This window comes from Ranitomeya variabilis, chromosome 1, assembly GCF_051348905.1.
Source record: "Ranitomeya variabilis isolate aRanVar5 chromosome 1, aRanVar5.hap1, whole genome shotgun sequence".
Lineage (NCBI taxonomy): Eukaryota > Metazoa > Chordata > Amphibia > Anura > Dendrobatidae > Ranitomeya > Ranitomeya variabilis.
Window position 1 is genome coordinate 298987855 of NC_135232.1, and position 23482 is coordinate 299011336.

General features: G+C 41.4%; 1 protein-coding gene across 1 annotated transcript in view; it reads right to left on the reverse strand.

The window, feature by feature from the left end:
- Positions 1-23482, reverse strand: part of SGSM1 (small G protein signaling modulator 1) — a 331551-nt gene that overhangs the window by 118699 nt on the left and 189370 nt on the right. Inside the window, exons 7-8 of the mRNA XM_077295680.1 lie at positions 21958-22103; positions 16301-16432 (exon numbers count right to left, since the gene is read on the reverse strand). Of these exons, the coding sequence (XP_077151795.1) occupies positions 16301-16432; positions 21958-22103 (278 nt within the window). The remainder of the gene's footprint in view (positions 1-16300; positions 16433-21957; positions 22104-23482) is intronic.

The following is a 23482-nucleotide window of genomic DNA, read 5'->3' on the forward strand; positions in this document are numbered from 1 at the left end:
TGAATGTGGATTTGATACTGATTCACCATGGCCTGTTGTATGAAATTTCCTGCGGAACCAGAGTCCAGACAGGTTGATTCAATGAAATGGGTGTTGCAAAAGGAAACTGATAAGGACAGAGTCAGCGGAGGAAAGGAGTAATTCTGACCAATGACAGCCTCTCCTACTGACCCTAGGCTCTGGAGTTTCCCAGCTTCTCTGGACAGGAATGAATCAGATGTTCGGGACTACCGCAGTAGAAGCACCTTTCCCCTCAAAATGCGGGACCTCTTGATGATGCTTTGCCAGTTTCACTCAATCAACCTGCATAGGTTAAAATGAGGGTGAAACGCGTTGGGGTGGCTACATGACCCTATGGGTAATATATTTATAGTTTTACACTAGGGTACTGCCCTTGTGAGGGCGGCAGCAATGCAGGGGCACGACACGGAGTATGTAATCAATATATGTCCTCCCTTTTCGTCCTGACCCCTTAATCATATCATATGATACCAATGGTAACGGATCTGTAATCCGGTGAGGCGGTAAGTCCATACGACGGAGATCACAACAAGCCAACTTGGGTGAGATTGAACCAGTTTTTTTACTTGAGCACGGTTTGGTGTACAAGCACTGGCACCTTATTGTTTTGTATTGTTGTCCTAATGTGTATTGTTAGTATTTTAATATATATTAAAGGTTATGTTTAAGGCTATGTGCACACGTTGCGGATTGGGGTGCAAAATTTTCCGCACAAAATCCGCATCTCCTGGCAGAAACTGCAGGTGCAGATTTGCTGCGGATTTTGTGCGGTTTTGATACGGAATTGATGCGGATTCCCCCCTGCGGATTTCTATTATGGAAGGGGTCAGAAACACTGCAGTTCCGCACAAAAGAAGTGGCATGCTACTTCTTTTGTTCCGCAGCGGTTTTAATGCGGATTTTTCCGCACCATTAGCAAGGCTTTTTTTTTGCTATTGATTTACATTGTACTGTAAATCACAGTGCGGAACTGCGTTTATGCGCGGAAAAATCCGCTGCGGATCCGCACCAATTCTGCATCGTGTGCACACAGCCTAAATGGTTACCAATCCTGCTGCTAGATATAAAATGAGGGTGTCAAAGCGCATATATTTTCTATCGCGAGTCACCTCTTTGAAGTGCTCCTGAAGCCTGATGTTGATCCGGGTAGACAGGGACACAAGGCCGTCCAACGAAGTTGGAATATCACGACCAGTTAGCTTGTCTTTAATTCTCCCAGTAAGACCCTCCCAGAAAACGGCCACCAGCGCCTCGTTGTTCCAGGCGAGTTTGGCGGACAGTACGGAATCGGATGGTGTACTGACCCACTCTGAGGCTGCTTCAGGGGAAACGCAGCCAGGCGTCTAAGAAAGTCTAGAGGGTGGAGACAAGAGGATCTCCTCTCTCCCATAGGGGATTGAGCCACGCCAGAGCTTCGACAGTGAGATGAAACATGATGAATGCCACTGTGGCCAGATCAGAAGAGAGCTGGTGTGCCAAGAGCGCAAAATGCAATGTGCAATGACTCATGAATCTTCGGCACAGTGTAGGACAATTGTCATAACGTGGTGGAGCAGACAGACGGGTCCAGAACCAGGAACATAGCTGGTAGTCTGGAGATTCTTGGTTGAGGTCGCTGCAGCTTGAGCAAGGATGGAAGCAGCCACAGATGTCAGGGTATCGAGGCGGGTGGTCACTGTCCGTATATAGGACATAATTTTGTCCCGCTAGTCCCTCTGGTGGGAGACCTCTTGGTAAAGGTCAGAGACTGGAGAAATTGGAGCGCCAGTGCGTTCCATGGCCTGAGCAAACTAACAGGAGTGGTGGTGGAACCACTGTGCTGTTGTCCGATGAGAGCCTGGAGGGGCATAACTAGAACACTTGACACTTCGCTAGAGCCCCTGATGGTGTGGTTAAACTTGGCTCCAGATGGACACCAGGACGGACCTCAGACGCATGGCAGCTGACCCCCAAGGGGCAGGAAGCTGGAACAAACTAGAAGGGAAAGTTCAGCTGGTACAGGGAGGCACGGCAGGAACACAGGAGTGGCATGTGCTTACGGGGACAGCTGGAATACAGGCAGGCACTGGCAGATGATGACAGGAACAGCTGGAATACAGGCAGGAACGAGCAGGTGCAGGCAGATACGGCAAATACGGATGGTATACAGGTGGGCACTGGCAGGTACGGCAAGTAGGGCTGGTATACAGGTGGGCATGGCAAGTGCAGGCAGGTACAGCTGGTATACAGGAGGGCACGGAAAGTGCAGGTAGGTACGGCAAGTACGTCTGGTATACAAGCAGACACTGGAAGATAAACTAGAACTGGGGACCTGAGAACTAGCAAGCATACAGACAAAAAGAGTATACACAAGGCTTAGGCACATGCCATCAGGACGGTGCGTGGAAGAAATGCGGGACAATGGCGGCGGTAAGTGAGTTGGGTTCCCTGCTGGGATAGAAGGGAAGCGTGCAGGGATGCCAGCGCTACAACAATTTACTAGTCCCTGCCTTTGATGTTATTCCCAGGGAGATATCTTCTTTACATTGACCTCTTTTTATTGCATGTTACAACTGTATATATAAACCTTTTTTGAATAATAATGTTATATTTGATTATATACACTATGTTCCAAATTATTATGCAAATGACATTTTTCTTGGATTTTCCTAAATGGTCAGTGTAAATGACAGTCAGTCTAATAAAAGTCATCACCCGTTAGAGTATACATCGAATTTTATTGAAGAAACCTCCCAATGATAACAGTATAATCTCCAAAATCAATAAAAACTCAAAATGCACTGTTCCAAATTATTAGGCACAGTAGAATTTCTAAACATTTGATATGTTTTAAAGAACTGAAAATGCTCATTTGTGGAATTTGCAGCATTAGGAGGTCACATTCACTGAACAAAAAAACTATTTAACTCCAAAACATCCTAACAGGCCAAGTTACATATTCACATAGGAGCCCTTCATTGATATCACCTTCACAATTCTTGCATCCATTGAACTTGTGAGTTTATGGAGAGTTTCTGCTTGTATTTCTTTCCATGAAGTCAGAATAGCCTCCCAGAGCTGAGGTTTTGATGTGAACTGCCTCCCACCCTCATAGATCTTTTGTTTGATGATACTCCAAAGGTTCTCTATAGGGTTGAGGTCAGGGGAAGATGGTGGCCACACCATGAGTTTATCTCCTTTTATGCCCATAGCAGACAATTACTCAGAGGTATTCATTGTCATGCATGAAGATGATTTTGTTCCTGAAGGTACTTTTCTGCTTTTTAGACCATGGAAGAAAGTTGTCAGTCAGAAACTCTATTTACTTTGCTGAGGTCATTTTCACACCTTCAGGAACCTTAAAGGGCTCTACCAGCTGGTTCCCCATGATTCCAGCCCAAAACATGACTCCTCCACCTCCTTGCTGACGTCGCAGCCTTGTTGGGACATGGTGGCCAATCACCAACCATCCACTACTCCATCCATCTGGACCGTCCAGGGTTGCTCGACACTCATCAGTAAACAAGACTGTTTGAAAATTAGTCTTCATGTATGTCTGGGCCCACTGCAACCGTTTCTGCTTGTGAACACTGTTTAGGAGTGGCCGAATAGTAGGTTTATGCACCACAGCAAGCCTTTGAAGGATCCTACACCTTGAGGTTCGAGGGACTCCAGACGCACCAGCAGCTTCAAATAACTGTTTGCTGCTTTGTAATGGTATTTTGGCAGCTGCTCTCTTAATCCAATGAATTTGTCTGGCAGAAAACTTCCTCATTATGCCTTTATTTGCATGAACTCTGTCTGTGCTCTGTTTCAGTCACAAATCTCATCAGAGTTAGATGATCACTCTTAAGTTTTCGTGAAATATCTAATTTTTTCATACCTTGTCCAAGGCATTGCACTATTTAACGCTTTTCAGCAGCAGAGAGATCCTTTTTATTTCCCATATTGCTTGAAACCTGTGACCTGCATAATAATGTGGAACATCATTTTTGAGTAGTTTTCCTTTAATTTGAATCACCTGGAAAACTAATTATCACATGTGTTTAAGATTGATTTCAGTGATTCATTGAGCCCTGAGACACAATACCATCCACGAGTTTATTTGAAAAACAAAACAATTAAATCTTTATGACACTTAAATCCAATTTGCATAATAATTTGGAACACAGTGTATATTGAAGTCAGCACTCCATTTTGTCCAGCTTACTGAATTTTCCTACCTCAGTAATTAACAATCTGTCTTAACTGAATACAGATTTTACCTCAAAATTGAAAATTTGGGCAGAGAAAGAAGTTTTACATGTATAATATACCCCAACAATCACCAAGTCCAGCAATGATTTTCAAGATAATGGCACGAAACAAGCACAGTCTCCAGAAATTGTCTAAAACCATTGTTCTAAACTATCCATTTTCTAAAACATTATGACTTGGACTAGAGGCTAATCTAAATCAGCCTGGAGTGAAAAGTTGAAGGAAAAAAAAGTTGATTTTTGCTGGCACAAAACAATAATGCTAGCCTTACTTTATGTAATCTCCTTATTTGCTGCTCATCTTCTATCTTTAGCTTTCTATCTATGCATTTCCCAGCTTAAGGGGAATCTGTCCACAGGTTTTAGGGGCAGAGAGCCTGAATACAGGAATGTGTCATTTCTTCAGCAGCTTGCTGTTGTTTCACTACAATTAGTGTTCTAGCAGCAAAAGATTAAAGAAAGCCTGTCATAAGGATTTTGCTAAACTACAGGCATGGTCAGGTTGGCGCTGTTATACTGATTAAAATGATAGCTGGGTTGAAGGAATCCGTCATGTGGTTCTTATTTCATCTGTGTTTTAATGTTTTAGTTAATGATATGCTCATGCTTTGGGATGGGCCTGTGAATGGGTCTTTTTTTGGTGCTCTGGCCTCATTGTCATCATTCTGGGGTTAAATGACAAGTCACTGAAATGTCAGTGACTTGCCTCCTACTTTAAATACAGCGCCTGCACAGTTATTGTGGTCTCCAACAAAATGTTTTAGAAGAATCTTGTGATGATCTTACTAATGTGAACAGCAACCGTATGTTGTTACAATCTGCAACTAATAAAAAGAGAAATGATACTTATTTTTTTTTTTTTAAGAGGGACTACTACACAAGAAGAAACTGATACATCAAGCAACAGTGGGAGCCTGGATAAGGAGGACAGAAGGAATCCAGGAGGAAGGTACAGGAAACAGATAAGAAAAAGAGAAGATATATCAGGACAGTTAAAACAAAGTAGTTCCTTTGATCCTAAAATAGTGTGGGCTTCTGCAGTCCTTTCAGGATGCAGTGATAAGAGAAGTAAAAGGTAAATGGAAAAGTTGCGACAATTTTAAAAAAAATTTTTTCCAACTTGACAAATAAACTGCTTTAAAAGTTACTGAGAAAATTAATTGATTATAATAAAAAAAAAAGCAGACAAGGGGGAGGAATAGTAGTGCAGGATAAAATAAGCGATATAAAAGAAGCGGATAAACAACTTGCTGAAAATAAAGAGTATAAATTGGTTTCTGGTGACCCCTCTGCCTCCATTAAGAGAGAAATAGAATATTTTACAAGAGGGTGTTGATGATTGCGCTATAAGCATCACTCCCCTCTCAACTCTTCTTCCCACAACCGCATCCAAGACTTCTCCCGTGCTTCCCCCATACTCTGGAACTCTCTACCCCAACACATCAGACTCTCGCCTACCATAGAAACCTTCAAAAAGAACCTGAAGACTCACCTCTTCTGACAAGCCTACAGCCTGCAGTGATCCTGAACTTACTGAACCGCCGCACAACCTGCCCTACCCTCTCCTAGTGTTTCATCACCCATCCCCTGCAGACTGAGCCCTCGCGGGCAGGCTCCTCCCTCCTTATGTACCCGTTTTTTGCTCATGTTTAATGTATTTGTCTATATTTGCCCCATATTCACATGTAAAGCGCCATGGAATAAATGGCGCTATAAAAATGTATAATAATAATAATAATAATTAAAAAAAGGTTAACTGATGAGAACCCCAGGATACCATTGTTTTATTTGTTATCTAAAATCATAAAAAAATTGAGGGTTCCCCTGTGACTTGCATTGTTTCGGGGGTGAATTCAGTTCTTCATCAGATTGCAATTTATGTGGATGGGTTCCTTCAAAAGATTGTACAAAAAACTTCCAAATTGTTTAAAAGATACAGAACACTTTCTGTCCAGAATAGCGTAGATGGACTTATCAGAGATGAAGTTATTATGCTTATTTGATGTATCTAGCCTGTGCACTAACAATCCCAATCATGAAAAGATCCAAACAGTGAGAGATCAGTTACGTGAAGATCCTAGACTTCGTAATCAAAAACTTGTATTTATTTTGTTATTATTGGAGGCGACTGAGTAAAAATTACTTTGGATTTGGTATTGATTATTACTTGCAGCTGCAGAGGACTTTGATGGGGTCCCCTTCAGCACAAAGATTCACTAATATTTTTATGGCAGGTTTTGAAACAAAATATGTGGACAATATATTTATTTTTTAATCAGTGTCTGTTGAATATACGGTATTTATGCATTTGATCGGCATATTAATGAATGCCATCCACTGATTAAATTTACACTAGAAAAACTAGAGAGTGAACTAAAAAGTTTCTAGATGTTAAAATTATGATTAAGAATGGCTCTTTGGAAACAAGTATTTATACTAAGGAAACTGTTAAAAATGGCCTAGTAAGTAGACATAGTCTTCATGCTTCTCATGTGTTTAATAGTATACCCAAGGGACAATTCACACGGTTAAGTAGGATATGCTCTGAGGATAGGGGTTATCAGGATAAGAAACAAATTATGAATCATACATTTGTACAAAAAGGATATGATGGGAGGATGGTGACTATGGCTAGTGATGAGATTGCCATGAAAACAAGAAGAGAAGTGAGAAAGAGGAAAGACATTGAGGATAGGTGCACATTTATCTCCATATTTGATGAGCATTCTGTTTTGATTAACAGATCCATCAAAAATATTTGTTGCAGCATGATCCCAAATTTGGCAGACTTTTTAAACATCCGGCTAAGGTCATTTACACTATGTTCCAAATTATTATGCAAATTACATTTTTATCGGATTTTCCTAAATGGTTGGTGCAAATGACAGTCAGTCTAATAAAAGTCATCACCCGTTAGAGTATACATCGAATTTTATTGAAGAAACCTCCCAATGATAACAGTATAATCTCCAAAATGAATAAAAACTTAAAATGCACTGTTCCAAATTATTAGGCACAGTAGAATTTCTAAACATTTGATGTTTTAAAGAACTGAAAATGCTCATTTGTGGAATTTGCAGCATTAGGGGGTCACATTCACTGAACAAAAAAGCTATTTAACGCCAAAACATCCTAACAGGCCACGTTACATGTTAACATAGGAACCTTTCTTTGATATCACCTTCACATTTCTTGCATCCATTGAACTTGTGAGTTTTTGGAGAGTTTCTGCTTGTATTTCCTTGCATGAAGTCAGAATAACCTCCCAGAGCTGCTGTTTTGATGTGAACTGCCTCCCACCCTCATAGATCTTTTGCTTTACGATACTCCAAAGGTTCTCTATAGGGTTGAGGTCAGGGGAAGATGGTGGCCACACCATGAGTTAATCTCCTTTTATGCCCATATCAGCCAATGACTCAGAGGTTTTCTTTGCAGCATGAGATGGTGCATTGTCAGCATGAAGATGATTTTGCTCCTGAAGGCACATTTCTGCTTTTTATACCATGGAGGAAAGTTGTCAGTCAGAAACTCTATATACTTTGCAGAGGTCATTTTCACACCTTCAGGAACCTTAAAATGCCCCACCAGCTGTTTCTCCATGATTCCGGCCCAAAACATGACTCCTCCACCTCCTTGCTGACGTTGCAGCCTTGTTGGGACATGGTGGCCATCCACCAATCATCCACTACTCCATCCATCTGGACCATCCAGGGTTGCTCAACACTTATCAGCAAACAAGACTGTTTGGAAATTAGTCTTCATGTATGTGTGGGCCCAATACAACCATTTCTGCTTGTGAACACTATTTAGGGGTGGCCGAATAGTAGGTTTATGCACCACAGCAAGCCTTTGAAGGAGCCTACACCTTGAGGTTCGAGGGTCTCCAGAGGCACCAGCAGCTTCAAATATCTGTTTGCTGCTTTGTAATGGCTTTTTAGCAGCTGCTCTCTTAATCCGATGAACTTGCCTGGCAGAAATCTTCCTCATTATGCCTTTATCAGCACAAACACATTTGTGCTCAGATACAGCCACAAATCTCTTAACAGTACGATAATCATGCTTAAGTTTTGGGGAAATTTCTAATGTTTTCATCCCTTCACCAAGGCATCGCACTATTTGATGCTTTTCAGCAGCAGAGAGATCCTTTTTCTTTCCCATGTTACTTGAAAACTGTGACCTGCTTAATAATGTGGAACATCATTTTTAAGTAGTTTTCCTTTAATTAGAATCACCTGGAAAACCAATTATCACATGTGTTTAAGATTGATTTAAGTGATCCATTGAGCCCTGAGACACAATACCATCCAAAAGTTAATTTGAAAAACAAAACAATTAAATCTTTATGACACTTAAATTGAATTTGCATAATAATTTGGAACACAGTGTATTGATAAGGAAAAATGCGGTCTAACAGTCTGCTGCGGTCAGATGTAAATAATTAGAAATTGCCAAAACAAGTTTTTTTTTTAGACCCAAAGGTACCCATCCATGTATGAACTGTCAGAATTGTAGCTCCATAATTAAAGGCAACAATATACCGTATATACTCGAGTATAAGCTGAGATTTTCAGCCCATTTTTTTAGGCTGAAAGTGCCCCTCTCGGCTTATACTCGAGTCATTGTCCCAGGGGGTTCGGCGGGGGAGGGGGAGCAGCGGCTGTGACATACTCACCTGCTCCTGGTGAGGTCCCTGCATCTCCGGTCTCCGGGAGCTGACAGCTTCTTCCAGCGTTGAGCGGTCACATGGTACCATTCATAACAGCAATAAATATGGATGCGACTCCACTCCCATAGGGGTGGAGCTGCATATTCATTACTGTAATGAGCGGTACCATGTGACCCCTCAATACAGGAAGAAGCTGTCAGAGCCTGGAGAACCAGGGATGTGCAGGGACAGCGCCGGGAGCAGGTGAGTATAATGGGGAGGGGGAGAATTGTGGGATAGTCACTTGTCCCACGTTCCGGCGCCGCTCCGTCTTCCGCGTCCTCTGCAGTGACACTCAGGTCAGAGGGCGCGATGACATGGTTAGTGCGCGCCTTCTGCCTGAACGTTAGTGCAGAGGACGCGGAAGACACAGCGGTGCCGGAACAAGGACCGGTGAGTATTGCAAGTGCAGGGGGCCTGAGCAACAAGAGGTGAGTTTGTCATTTTTTTTTTTTTATCGCAGCAACAGCATATGGGGCAAATATATCTATGGAGCATCTTATGGGGCCATAATAAACGTTTGTGCGGCATTATATGGGGCAAATATCTATATGGAGCATCTTATGGGGCCATAATAAACATTTGTGCAGCATTATACGGGGCAAATATCTTTATGGAGCATCTTATGGGGTCATAATCAACATTTGTGCAGCATTATATGGGGCAAATATCTATATGGAGCATCTTATGGGGCCATAATCAACGTTTGTGCATTACTATATGGGGCAAATATCTCTATGGAGCATCTTATGGGGCCATATTCTATGTGTGTGCAGCACTATATGGGGCAAATATCTTTATTGAGCATCTTATGGGGCCATATTCAACGTTTGTGCAGCACTATATGGGGCAAATATCTTTATTGAGCATCTTATGGGGCCATAATGAACGTTTGTGCAGCATTATATGGGGAAATATCTATATGGAGCATCTTATGGGGCCATAATCAACATTTGTGCAGCATTATATGGGGCAAATATCTTTATGGAGCATCTTATGGGGCCATATTCAACGTTTGTGCAGCACTATATGGGGCAAATATCTATATGGAGCATCTTATGGGGTCATAATCAACATTTGTGCAGCATTATATGGGGCAAATGTCTCTATGGAGCACCTTATGGGGCCCTTATTAACCTTTATGCAGTACTGTATGGGACAAATGTGTCTATGGAGCATCTTATGGGGCCATTATTAACCTTTGAGCAGCATTATATGGGGCATATTTCAATATGGAGCATTTTATGGGGCGCATCATGAACTGTATGGAGCATTATATGGGGCTCCTGATTCAATATGGATATTCAAAAATACTTAACCTACTGATATTTCAATTAATTTTACTTTTATTGGTACCTATTTTTATTTTTGAAATTTACCAGTAGCTGCTGCATTTCCCACCCTAAGCTTAAACTCGAGTCATTAAGTTTTCGCAGTTTTTTGTGGCAAAATTAGGGGGGTCGGCTTATACTCGAGTATATACAGTATCCCACCTTACTATGGACACAAAAAATACCTATAAAAATGTTTTCTACATGTAATTCCACCAATGTGGTATATTTTTTAAAATATGCATGTGGATTAGGATATGTGGGCCAAATGTTGTGTAGTGTAAAGGGTGCAAATTATTGAACACCGATCTGCGAATACAATTTATGGTGAAAAACAAAAGAGACCAAATAAAAATGAAGAAAAAATAAAAACAATTGAAAATAAAAAATTTAGTGAAACAACAGTAGTGAGACATTTTGGGAACATAAACAAATGCTTTCAGAATTAAAATGCATGGTTCTTGAAGAGGTGTATACTAAAGATATAAGTCAGATAAAAAATAGGTTATTACAAAGAGAAGTACCGTATATTGGATGTTTTCTCTTGATATGGTTTTCCCAAAAGAGTTAAATAAGAGATGTAATTTTAATGTATTTTTGTAAACATTACATGAGATGCGTTTCTAATGTGTTCTTGTATAATACTTGCTTTTTATAATGCAGTCGTGAAAAGATTGATTACTATAGTTCTCTATATTAATAGATGTAAACAAGCTGTATTAAATTGGTATTATACTGTATATTTTAGCACCTGGTGTCAGGATTGGCGCTGGGTCACATGGTGTGCATTGTTAAAAAGAAGGAATGGAAGACAGATTGCAAGCTTGAGAAAGTGGGAGGTCCCCAGAAATGTCGCTGCAGGTGTGTTTCCCTCATCATCGGTCAATGTCTCTGCTATCCTGCTCAATCTATGGAAGTGCATGTCTGCCAAGAGATCACCCTCACCCTGGATCTGTCTGCAAATTGGAAGCTTGCTCAAGCCCGTACCGCAGTCTAGATGTTTTGTTCACAGTGGTGATTATACTGCAAAGTTATTTCTATTACTTGTATATACATACTGGATTAAATATTTTTGAATAAATTATGAGGACAAATAACTTGTGCCATATTCTGCTTTGAATGGACTAGCGAACAACTGCTATGCGGCTATTATAGGTGTGGGACTTTAGTATTAAATAAGCCACTTTTCCTATTTTTGGACACCCAATTATGCACATCTATTCCTGACATCACCCCCTCACTACAAAAAAATGCAAGTAATTGTCCATTGGCTCTAACGTGTCTTCCCTCTATCTGAAACTGAATCTTTTCAGAATTTAACTTCTTGTGTGTTGACCCTCTACTAACCTACCTGAAACTGATATTACCATTTCCATGTGTGGTTTTACCATTATTCTCAAGCAGCATGCCCACTGTTCTGGGGTTACATTTGACTCATATCTTTCCTTCAACTCTAATCACACACTTGCTTATGCAACGTGCACCTCAAAAATATCTCCAGAATACTTTTCTTACCACTGAAACTGCAAAAACTCTTAAAGGGAACCTGTCAGCAGGATTGTGCACAGTAACCGATAGACAGTGTCAGGTTGGCGCTGTTATCCTGATTTAAATGATACCTTGGTTGATGAAATTTGTCTTTTGGTGGTTGTTTAATCTTTATTTTCAGTTTATGATATGCTAGTGCACTGAGGGATCAGTGACTTGTCAGAAGCCATACAGATGAATATCTAAGCAGAGTACCACATGAAGACCCCCCACAGGCCGCCCGGAGCAAGAGCATATCATTAAATGAAAACTAATCAGTATAACGGCGCCGACCTGACACTATCTGTAGGTTAGTCGGCACAATCCTGCTGGCAGGTTCCCTTTAATGTTGTTCTTATTCATTCTCGGCTGAACTAGTGCATCGCTCTACTAATCGGCCTCCGTCTTACTAAACACTCCTTTTTCAAGTCTATCCTGACTGCAGGAGCAAGACATTTATTTCTGCCCAGGTGCTACACTGATGTCTCCACCCTGTGTCGGTCAATGCACTGCTTGCCCATCCACTAAAGAGTATAATACAAATGTATCATTCTCACCCAGAAAAATCTCCACAGTGCTGAACCACCCTTCATCTCCTCCCTCTTCTCCGTTCGTATACCACCCTACCCATGCTCTCCGTACTGCTAATGATCTAAAACTAACATAATCCATAATAGAAATCTCCCACTTTTCTCATGCTGCTCCAATTCTCTGCTATGCACCATCCAGAAGGATCTGGTTAATTCCCAGTTTCCACAGTTTTCAGCCCTAAAAAAATATCTCTTTAGAAAGGCATATCACCTCACTTCGCAAATATAACTGCTCTCTGTTCTCCATACCCATATTTTCTAAGAATCTGGTCTCTTTTATCATCGGTTCCCACACCCTCCATGCCCTCAGTAGCATTTTGTTTCTTGGACATACAGTAGGTACAGAAAATATTCAGACCCCTTTAAATTTTTCACTCTTTTTTTCATTGGAGCCATTCGGTAAAATCAAAAGTTAATTTTTTTCACATGAATGTACACTCTGCACCTCATCTTGACGAAAAAAAAACAAAGAAAAACTGAAATATCACATGGTCATAAGTATTCAGATCCTTTGCTCAGTGTTGAGTAGAAGCACCCTTTTAAAGGGCCACTGTCACCCCCCCCCCAGCCGTTATAAACTAAAAGAGCCACCTTGTGCAGCAGTAATGCTGCAGTCTAACAAGGTGGCTCTTTTAGTTTTTGATTCATTTATTACCTCAAAAAAGCGTTTTAAAAATTGGCCACACATACCAGATATTGTACCAGGAGGCGGTCCGAAGCGTCCTGTATGAATCCCCCAACTGCCGTCACTCTTCTCTTCAGGGGCGATGGTCCCCGCCCCCTGGGCACTGTTATCTTCTGAAATCCGGCGCCTGCGCTGTGCGTGCCTGCCTGGGGCCTGCGCAGTGTTCATTGTCAGTGCGGCCACACTGTTGCTGAATCCCCCGCCCCGCACTGTTATTCATTATGCACAGTGCGGGGCTGGGGTTCCAGGGCATGCGCACTGCGCTGTTTAGACGCTCCCCAGCTCCGACGCTCCCCAGCTCCGACGCTCCCCAGCAACCCCGCCTTCCCAGGAACCCCAGCCCTGCACTGTTATTCATTATGCACAGTGCGGGGCTGGGGTTCCTGGGCATGCGCACTGCGCTGTTTAGACGCTCCCCAGCTCCGACGCTCCCCAGCTCCCCCACCTTCCCAGGAACCCCAGCCCCGCACTGTTATTCATTATGCACCGTGCGGGGCTGGGGTTCCTGGGCATGCGCACTGCGCTGTTTAGACGCTCCCCAGCCTTCCCAGGAACCCCAGCCCCGCACTGTGCATAATGAATAACAGTGCGGGGCGGGGGATTCAGCAACAGTGTGGCCGCACTGACAATGAACACTGCGCAGGCCCCAGGCAGGCTCGCACAGCGCAGGCGCCGGATTTCAGAAGATAACAGCGCTCAGGGGGCGGGTACCATCGGCCCTGAAGAGAAGAGTGACGGCAGTTGGGGGATTCATACAGGACGCTTCGGACCGCCTCCTGGTACAATATCTGGTATGTGTGGCCAATTTTTAAAACGCTTTTTTGAGGTAATAAATGAATCAAAAACTAAAAGAGCCACCTTGTTAGACTGCAGCATTACTGCTGCACAAGGTGGCTCTTTTAGTTTATAACGGCTGGGGGGGTGACAGTGGCCCTTTAAGCTAGTACAGCCATGAGTCAAGTGATGTCTTGCCACATTTCTGTCTCTGAGCTCCTTGGCCAGTTCCTTTGACCTCATGATTCTCATTTGGTCTGAAATGCACTGTCAGCTGTGAAGTCTTACATAGACAGGCGTGTGCCTTTCCAAATCAAGTCTAATTAGTTTAAATAAACACAGCTGGACTACAATGAAGAAGTAGAACCATCCCAAGGAGGATCACAAGGAAATGGACAGCATGTGACTTAAATATGAGTGTCTGAGCAAAGGGTCTGAATACTTATGACCATGTGACACTTCAGTTTTTCTTTTTAATAAATTTGCAAAAATGTCTACATTTCTGTATTTCTTCCAATCAAGATGGGGTGCAGAGTGTACATTAATGTGAAAAAAATGAACTTTTCTAAATTACCAAATGGCTGCAATGAAACAAAGTGAAAAATTTTACCTCTTTCTGACCTCAGACGGGCTAGTACGTCCGAGGTCAGATACCGCGCTTTGATGCAGGGCTCTGGCGGTGAGCCTGCATCAAAGCCGCGACATGTCAGCAGTTTTGAACAGCTGACATGTGCCCGCAATAGCGGCGGGTGAAATCGCGATTCACCGCCGCTATTAACTAGTTAAATGCCGCTGTCAAACGCTGACAGCGGCATTTAACTAGCGCTTCCAGGAGGGCGGCCGGAAATGAGCGTATTGCCGACCCCCATCACATGATCGGGGGTCAGCGATGCCTCAGAATGGTAACCATAGAGGTCCTTGAGACCTCTATGGTTACTGATGCCGGCCTGCTGTGAGCGCCCCCCTGTGGTCGGCGCTTATAGCACACCTGCATTTCTGCTGCATAGCAGCAATCTGATGATCGCTGCTATGTAGCAGAGGCGATCGAGTTGTGCCAGCTTCTAGCCTCCCATGGAGGCTATTAAAGCATGGCAAAAGTAAAAAAAAAAAAAAGTTAAAAAAAATGTGAAAAAAATAAAAATATAAAAGTTTAAATCACCCCCCTTGCGCCCCATTCAAAATAAATCAATAAAAAAAAAAAATCAAACCTACACATATTTAGTATCGCCGTGTTCAGAATCACCCGATCTATCAATAAAAAAAAAGGATTAACCTGATCGCTAAACGGCGTAGCGAGAAAAAAAATTGAAATGCCAGAATTACGTTTTTTTGGTCGCCGCGACATTGCATTAAAATGCAATAACGGGCGATCAAAAGAACGTATCTGCACCAAAATGCCATCATTAATAACGCCAGCTCAGCACGCAAAAAATAAGCCCTCACCCGACCCCAGATCACGAAAAATGGCGACGCTACGGGTATCGGAAAATGGCGCAATTTTTTTTTTTTAGCAAAGTTTGGAATTTTTTTTCACCACTTAGATAAAAGAGAACCTAGACATGTTTGGTGTCTATGAACTCGTAATGACCTGGAGAATCATAGTGGCTGGTCACTTTTAGCATTTAGTGAACCTAGTAAAAAAAGCCAATCAAAAAACAAGTGTGGGATTGCACTTTTTTTGCAATTTCACCAGACTTTGAATTTTTTTCCCGTTTTCTAGTACAAGACATGGTAAAACCAATGATGTCGTTCAAAAGTACAACTTGTTTCGCAAAAAATAAGCCCTCACATGGCCAAATTGATGGAAAAATAAAAAAGTTATGGCTCTGGGAAGAAGGGGAGCAAAAAACAAACATGGAAAAACGTAAAATCCCAAGGTCATGAAGGGGTTAAAGGGGACTGAATACTTTCCGTACCCACTGTATACAGAAACTGGTGACTGGTAAAGGCAGCTTTACTTTAATATCCTCATTATTATAATGATTACTGGACCATACACTAGAAGTAGGGCTCCGACTCCTCTTATTTAAATTGTAATGTTTGGACTTCCACGCCCTCTGAATTGTAAAGTGCTACAGAATATGTTGGCACCATATTAATAACATTGTTATTTACTATTTGAAAAGTAGGTCTCGACATGTCTTTCACCCATAAAGCAAAATAAAAAAAGCATTACTTTTTCATTTCTTCCTGTACCCCCAAATTCAGATAATGCACATGTTATATAGTGAGCATAACGGACTATAAATATCCATTGTTGACACTGATTGCTACAAGGGCTGTGGAGTCGGTAAGCCAAACCTCTGACTCCGACCCGTCAATTTCCATGACACCGACTCCACCAAAATGGGCTCCGACTCCACAGCTCTAATTTGTACTATATAAAATTGATTGTGATTTTAAACTTTCAAAACACAAAGTGCGTTACTTACAGGTTGAACCATCACATTGTTTTTGCCATAAAGAAGGGTTGCCCTTGAATTCTGATGTAATGACTCCACATAGTCTCTTGCTGACATAGATGGTCTATCATCCATACTCCCACTTGAGTGTCTTTTCTGGATCTGTGTAGCAATGTATACAGTTACATATAAGTAAAGTACAAAACATACACATACAAATACATACAGTAGATATAATTGGGCCTGCCCCTGTAGTGTCTGTTTGTGACAAAATGTGTTGCATGACATGGCACCTAATAAAAATTATAGCCAGCTGGTCTGTGATAACACTAGAGCAGTGTTTCCCAAATTCCAGTCCTCACGGCCCCCACAGGTCATGTTTTCAGGATTTCCATGGTATTGCACAGGTGAGAGAATTCCTGAGGCCTTCAAGATATTCCCATCACCTGTGCAATACTAAGGAAATCCTGAGAACATGACCTGTGGGGGGCCGTGAGGACTGGAGTTTGGGAAACACTGAACTAGAGAAACACTTAAAAGGTTTTTACCCAGAGTAAATGTTGCACTTCAAAGATAAGAGCACTTCCCCATCTTATCGAAGTGGTGTATGTGGTGCATATCTTAGGGGGTCTATTGAAAAAAACCCAAAAAGAAATTAAAAATGTAGGACAGCAAATACTTGGATGGAAAAATATTACATTAGAGGCGATAAGAATTTGCAAGTAACATAATGCAAAGATTATGCTCAGTCATGAGTAGTGAAAGGAGAGACCTACACAGCCAGCAACCACAGGTTTAACCCCTTCCTGTGTCACACAGCCATCATCTGCTTCTGAGAGCAGCACGTGGCGCTGAGTTCCGCCCGCTGTTGTGAACCATGTAAATGCTGCTGTCAATTTGTGGCAATGGCAATTAAAGCACGTGGACCGGGGGAGTAACCCCATCCCACAAGCTCATTTATCCTCCTGGCTACGAGATTATGGGGTATCAATGGGATGCCATGACAGCTAGGGCTCTGATAAGACCCATGTGTCTGCAATCGATAACAGTGCCCATATAAAGACCAGTCTGTAGCTGGCATTCATAGGAGATCATGATTTTTACTACAAAATGCTATACTTTGGTATTGCAGCAAAAAGGTTAAGCGATCAGTCATCTCTTGAGTGGACCAAAAATGAAGACAAAAGAAAAAAAAAAAAACTAAAAAATGAAATCTAAGAAAAAAATTAGAATTCCCCAATTTTCCCAGATTAAAAATACAGTAATAAATGTAAAAAAAATATTTGGTATTGTGCATCTGTAAATGACTGATGGTCAAAATGTTAAGTTAATTAACCCAATCAGTAAGATATAAATAGCAATGTTAGAATTGCATTTTTTTTTTTGCAAAATAAGTGATGAAACCATTCTACTGATGTGGAGACTCATATTGCCAGATCTTTTTATAGCACAATGAACATCGTGGAAAAAAAATCTGAAAAACAATTGAAAACGCGCTTTTCTGCACCATTTCAGCACATTTGGACTTTTTCTCCCATGTTGCAGTACATTATATGATAAAATGAAGGATGTCACTCAAAAATTCAACTTATCCAGAAAGCCCTCATATAGCTATGTGAACGAAAAAAGTCAAAAAAAGCTATGACTCTTGGAACAAGGAGTGGGAAAAATGAAAGAACAAAAAACCGAAAATCATTATGTTAAGAAAGTGTTAAAAAGGTGTTTTCCGATGTAGTGACTGAAGTCTAAATTAGACTTCAAGCCTTGCACAGTAGATCTGTATAATTGCCCTGATTTGACGTCAGCGTATTTCTGCTGGAGACCAATGCTTCTGATGCTCCTCCACTAAACTGGAGTAAGATTTGCAGCAAGGAACATGCCACGCAGTGCCTCATCTGATCCGTGTGCCTCAAGATCAGCGAGAAAAACACCACTCTTTATGAATCAGAATCAATGTGTTACAGCTCTTCACTAAGAAAAACTAAACACAGAAGTTTAAGGATGATGGACATGCATAGTAGGACAGTGCCTCCAAAGATAGGACTTATGTGAGAAGGTGTCATTAATCATATCATATGATTAAGGGCGCTTTTCATGAGCCAGAAACGCATCAGGTGTTTCTTATGTTTTTAACTTGGTTTGACATGCCGAAATAACGTTTTTTTCTTTTATTCCTAGGTTGGAGTGCTTTCACTTTCTCCTTCCTTTCCAATTTTTTGTTGTGCTCACCAGCGGATAGAGCTGCCACCTAGTTTTTGAATTGGACTCTACGCACTCAATCATTGTCTGGATAGCGTCTGCGTACCTCTCTCTCCTACCTATGTGAGAAGATACTCAAACACACAAATTTTGACTCGGGGATGATTCAAAATAATCATTCCTAAGATGGACGAGGGAGACATTGTAGCAGTGCCGCTACCATGGCCTCATTCAAACATCTGTGATTTTTTTTAGGTATGCAAAAAAATAGTCCGAGTTTCATCAGTGTTTGGTCAGTGTGTCAGTTTTTATCATCAGTGATTCATCACCGATTTTCACTTCTGAAAAATAAATTGCAAAGCTTCTTCTATTCATTGCAATGTTAATAATGGATAGCACACAGATTACACAAAGATGATAATAATGTGTGCTATCCGTGATTTTCACAGACTCGTAGACAAGTACGAGGCGTGATTTGTGACTCCAATCAAACACGGACAAGTCAACGTGATTTTTTAATGGACAAAAGGTCTACAAAAAACCCGCGGACACATGAACCGCAAAACAGACTTTAAATACAATTTAAATGTAGATATAGACTTTTATATACCGGATATACTCGAGTATAAGCTGACCTGAGTATAAGCCGACCCCCCTAATTTTGCCACAAAAAACTGGGAAACCTTATTGACTTGAGTATAAGCCTAGGGTTGGAAATGCAGCAGCTACCGGTTAATGTCAAAAATAAAAATAGATACCAATAAAAGTAAAATTAATTGAGATATCAGTAGGTTAAGTGTTTTTGAATATCCATATTGAATCAGGAGCCCCATATAATGCTCCATACAGTTCATGATGGGCCCCATAAGATGCTCCATACAAAATACACCCCACATAATGCTTCATAAAGTTTATGATGGGCCCCATAAGATGCTCAATATTAAAATATGCCCCATATAATGCTGCACAAAGGATAATAATGTCCCCATAAGATGCTCCATAGAAACATTTGACCCATACAATGCTGCATAAAGGTTGATGGCCCCATAAGATGCTCCACACATTATGGTCCCATGAGATGCTCCATACATTATGGCCCCATGAGATGCTCCACACATTATGGCCCCATACGATGCTCCATACATTGTGGCCCCATACGATGCTCCATACATTGTGGCCCCATGAGATGCTCCACACATTAGGGGCCCCATGAGATGCTCCACACATTACGCCCCATAAGATGCTCCTCATATATGCCCCATAAGATGCTCCTCATATATGCCCCATAAGATGCTCCTCATATATGCCCCATAAAATGCTCCTCATATATGCCCCATAAGATGCTCCTCATATATGCCCCATAAGATGCTCCTCATATATGCCCCATAAGATGCTCCTCATATATGCCCCATAAGATGCTCCTCATATATGCCCCATAAGATGCTCCTCATATATGCCCCATAAGATGATCCTCATATATGCCCCATAAGATGCTCCATACATTTGCCCCATTTGCTGTTGCTGCGATTAAAATAAAAAAAAATCACATACTCACCTCTCTTCGCTCAGGCCCCCGGCACTTGCGATAGTCACCTTCCACGTTCAATCGCTGCGCGCTGCTCTGTCTTCCATCCTCTGCACTGACTGTTCAGGCAGAGGGCGGCGCGCACACTAATTGCGTCATCGCGCCCTCTGACCTGTACAGTCACAGCCAGAGGACGGAAGACAGAGCAGCGCGCAGCGATGGAACGAGGAAGGTGACTATCGCGCAATGCTCCCCCTCCCCTGATATACTCACCTGCTCCCGGCGCGGTCCCCTGGCAGCGTCTCACTGTCAGATGGTCTCCGGGAGCCGGCGGCGTTTTCCTGTGTTCAGCGGTCACGTACTGCTCATTACAGTAATGAATATGCGTGCATATTCATTACTGTAATGAGCGGTACCACGTGACCGCTGAACACAGGAAGAGCTGCCCGGAGACCATCGGACATGCAGGGACCGCGCCAGGAACAGGTGAATATATCACAGCCGCCGCTCCCCCTCACCCGCCGACCCCACACCGACACTGACTCGAGTATAAGCCGAGAGGGTCACTTTCAGCCCAAAAAAGTGGGCTGAAAATCTCGGCTTATACTCGAGTATATACAGTAATTTACACAGTGTGATTTTCTGGATTTTATTTTTGATATTCTTTCTGTCAATGTTAAAATTAACCTACTCTTAAATTTATAGACTGTTCATGTCTTTGTCAGTGGGCAAACTTACAAAATCAGCAAGGGATCAAATAATTATTTCCTTCACTGTATGTACATGTTCTACCTGGAAAATACACAGACAGAACATATACCGTATGTGATTCACAGATATCTAAAGGAAGCCTAAATTAGCATGCTTATGTCATGATATAAAGCTACTTGTGTCCTGTTGAAGTGAAAAAGCAATGTGATATAATAAAAATTCTCCACATGCTAATCATCTGACTATGTCAAGCTCATGAGTTTATTTACCCAAATTGTCTCCATTTACATAATTGATTTTTTTCTGCTTTAAGTCGAGATTGCTGAAATATAGCTGACTGTAATTAGTGTACATGTTAAAGGGTTTTTCCAATCTCAAATATTGAAGGGGCTGTCAAGGTTTGGCACTCACAAAGCGCACTGTCAGGATACTCTTGGCCACATTCTGACTAGACGTGCGCGGCCTCGCTCAGTACAACTGAATTGAATGAGAAGTGCATGGAATGTGACTAAAATTATGAATATTGCCTACTTATGGTCACATAACAGCCCGCTTCCAGCAACAGCACCGGAGAATCTTGACAGTTTGCACCGTGCTAAACCTGGACAACCATTTTAATGGCAAAAAGAACATAAGTGCCATCCCTCGAACATGAAGCTTTTGTGAAAGCTAAGCCCAGTCTCACACCTGCTCTAAGTCTATCTATATAAATACTGCCTGAAAAAAATCCAGAAAAATTGGAGGCAGCACACAGTTTGTAGTGAAAAGGAGCTATTTAAGCAGCCCAGAAGGCGACGTTTCAGTCCTATATATATATATATATATATATATATATATATATATATATATATATATATATATATATATACTGTATATCTATAAATATGTAAATATATATATCATCAGATATTAATCAGTTATTTATAGCATATTCTACGGATATACCACAAATGTCTTAGACTATCCCCGTAGCTGGTTACTGTTTTGACACAACCAAACATACTGTATTTAGTCTGGGTTCAGACGGAATTATCTCATGGACTGTATATATGGGCACCACAATGCTGGACTTACCCTGGGTCTCCCAACCTGATCTTACAGCCTCATATGTGTGAAAGAGTCTATGAGGCTGTAAGTTTGGGTCGGAAGATCTCCGGTCAGTCTGGGAATTGTGTATAAAAATCATGAAATACCCCTGTGCTAACATGGTCTTAGATTGATATCAGGCAGCGGAGGAGCTGAGCATACTCACACACAAGGCAGGCCTTTTTGTTGGAGAATCCTGTCGGCAATAAGAACTATGGATGCGATGTCTCTGAACAAGTTCATCTGCTGATGGATCGGTCCAGAAATGGTCTGCGGTTTTCATTTTTGTATACTCCAGGGCACATGGGCCAACTACAAATTAAATGATCAGATAATAATATAAAAAGCTATTGAAGGGAACCTGTCAGTAACACTACCCTTGTAAAAGCAGACCTAGTGTGTGATAGGAGAGTGCAAAACATTATGAAAAATGCTCATTATAGAGCCATAATTTGTGTCATAATTCGGCTTTTATTAATATGGAAAGTATTTGGCAAATCAGTGCCTCATTTTCTTCTCCATTCCGTCAGTAGAGGCTCTGCTACATAATGTCACCTTGGCTCTTCATTTTCAGGTTTCCTTAAAAAGATTCTTCTTATTTGGCTACATTCCTACGAGGAATATTTGAATTTTTGATGTTGAAGCATTTTTGAACCTAGTAGAAAATTTAGTCTTCTTGCATTTTTTTCATTGCACTTTTCAGTATTTTTGTGTGATTTTATCGCATTTTTGTCACTGCTATTTTTGTCTCTTTTGTATGTCATGTTTTAATTAAAGCTGCTTTCATTTTGATACTATCTGATATTTGACTTTGACAAAACTTTATTGATACTGTCATGAGTTGATTACACGCAATTTTATGGGGAAAATCTGCTCATAATAATGGATGTCCTATCCTAAAATAGGTACTCAATAACATAGTAGCAGAAAATCCTTTAGATGTCACCATGTATACTATTTGTATGTACATTTAGCTCTGTTAAAGACAAGTCCAGCAATACCTTTACATGGCCAGTCCGTTCCTCCATTACTGAAAAATTAGCATTTAAATTGATATACAAATGGTAGATATGAAGCTTCTGCAAGGAGATCTGGGTGGGGAATAGGGCTGGAGTGGCAAGGGTTTCAGATCTACTATAATCTGTCAGCCTCATTTGCATATCAATTTAATAGGCAATTTCTCAGTAATTAATGAACAAACTGGTCATGTAAAGATACTGCTGGACTTGTCTTTGAAAGAGCTATATGCACATATAAATAGTAGGGGGGATATAATTGTGCTGACTGATACCCTTTTGGGTATGTTCACACGTTCAGTATTTGGTCAGTATTTTACCTCAGTATTTGTCATCCAATATCAGGAGAGGAACAATCAGAGGAAAAGTAAAATGTAAACACGTCACCATTTCTGTATTTATCACCCACTCCTCGATTTGGGCTTACAAACACTGAGGTAAAATACTGACCAAAAACTGACCGTGAAAACGTGGCCTTAAGTAAAGTATAACATATTAACTTAATGACCCACCTTGCCTATGTCAATCTCTATTTCTACACTTTGCACACAACCTGATAGCTTTGTCCCAAATCCATTGCACTGATGTACAGAAGCTACACTTTGAAAATTCTGCCACTGTTGTAATATTTCTGAACCCAACTGTGTATGATGTCAGTGGATAAGAAAACAGTGG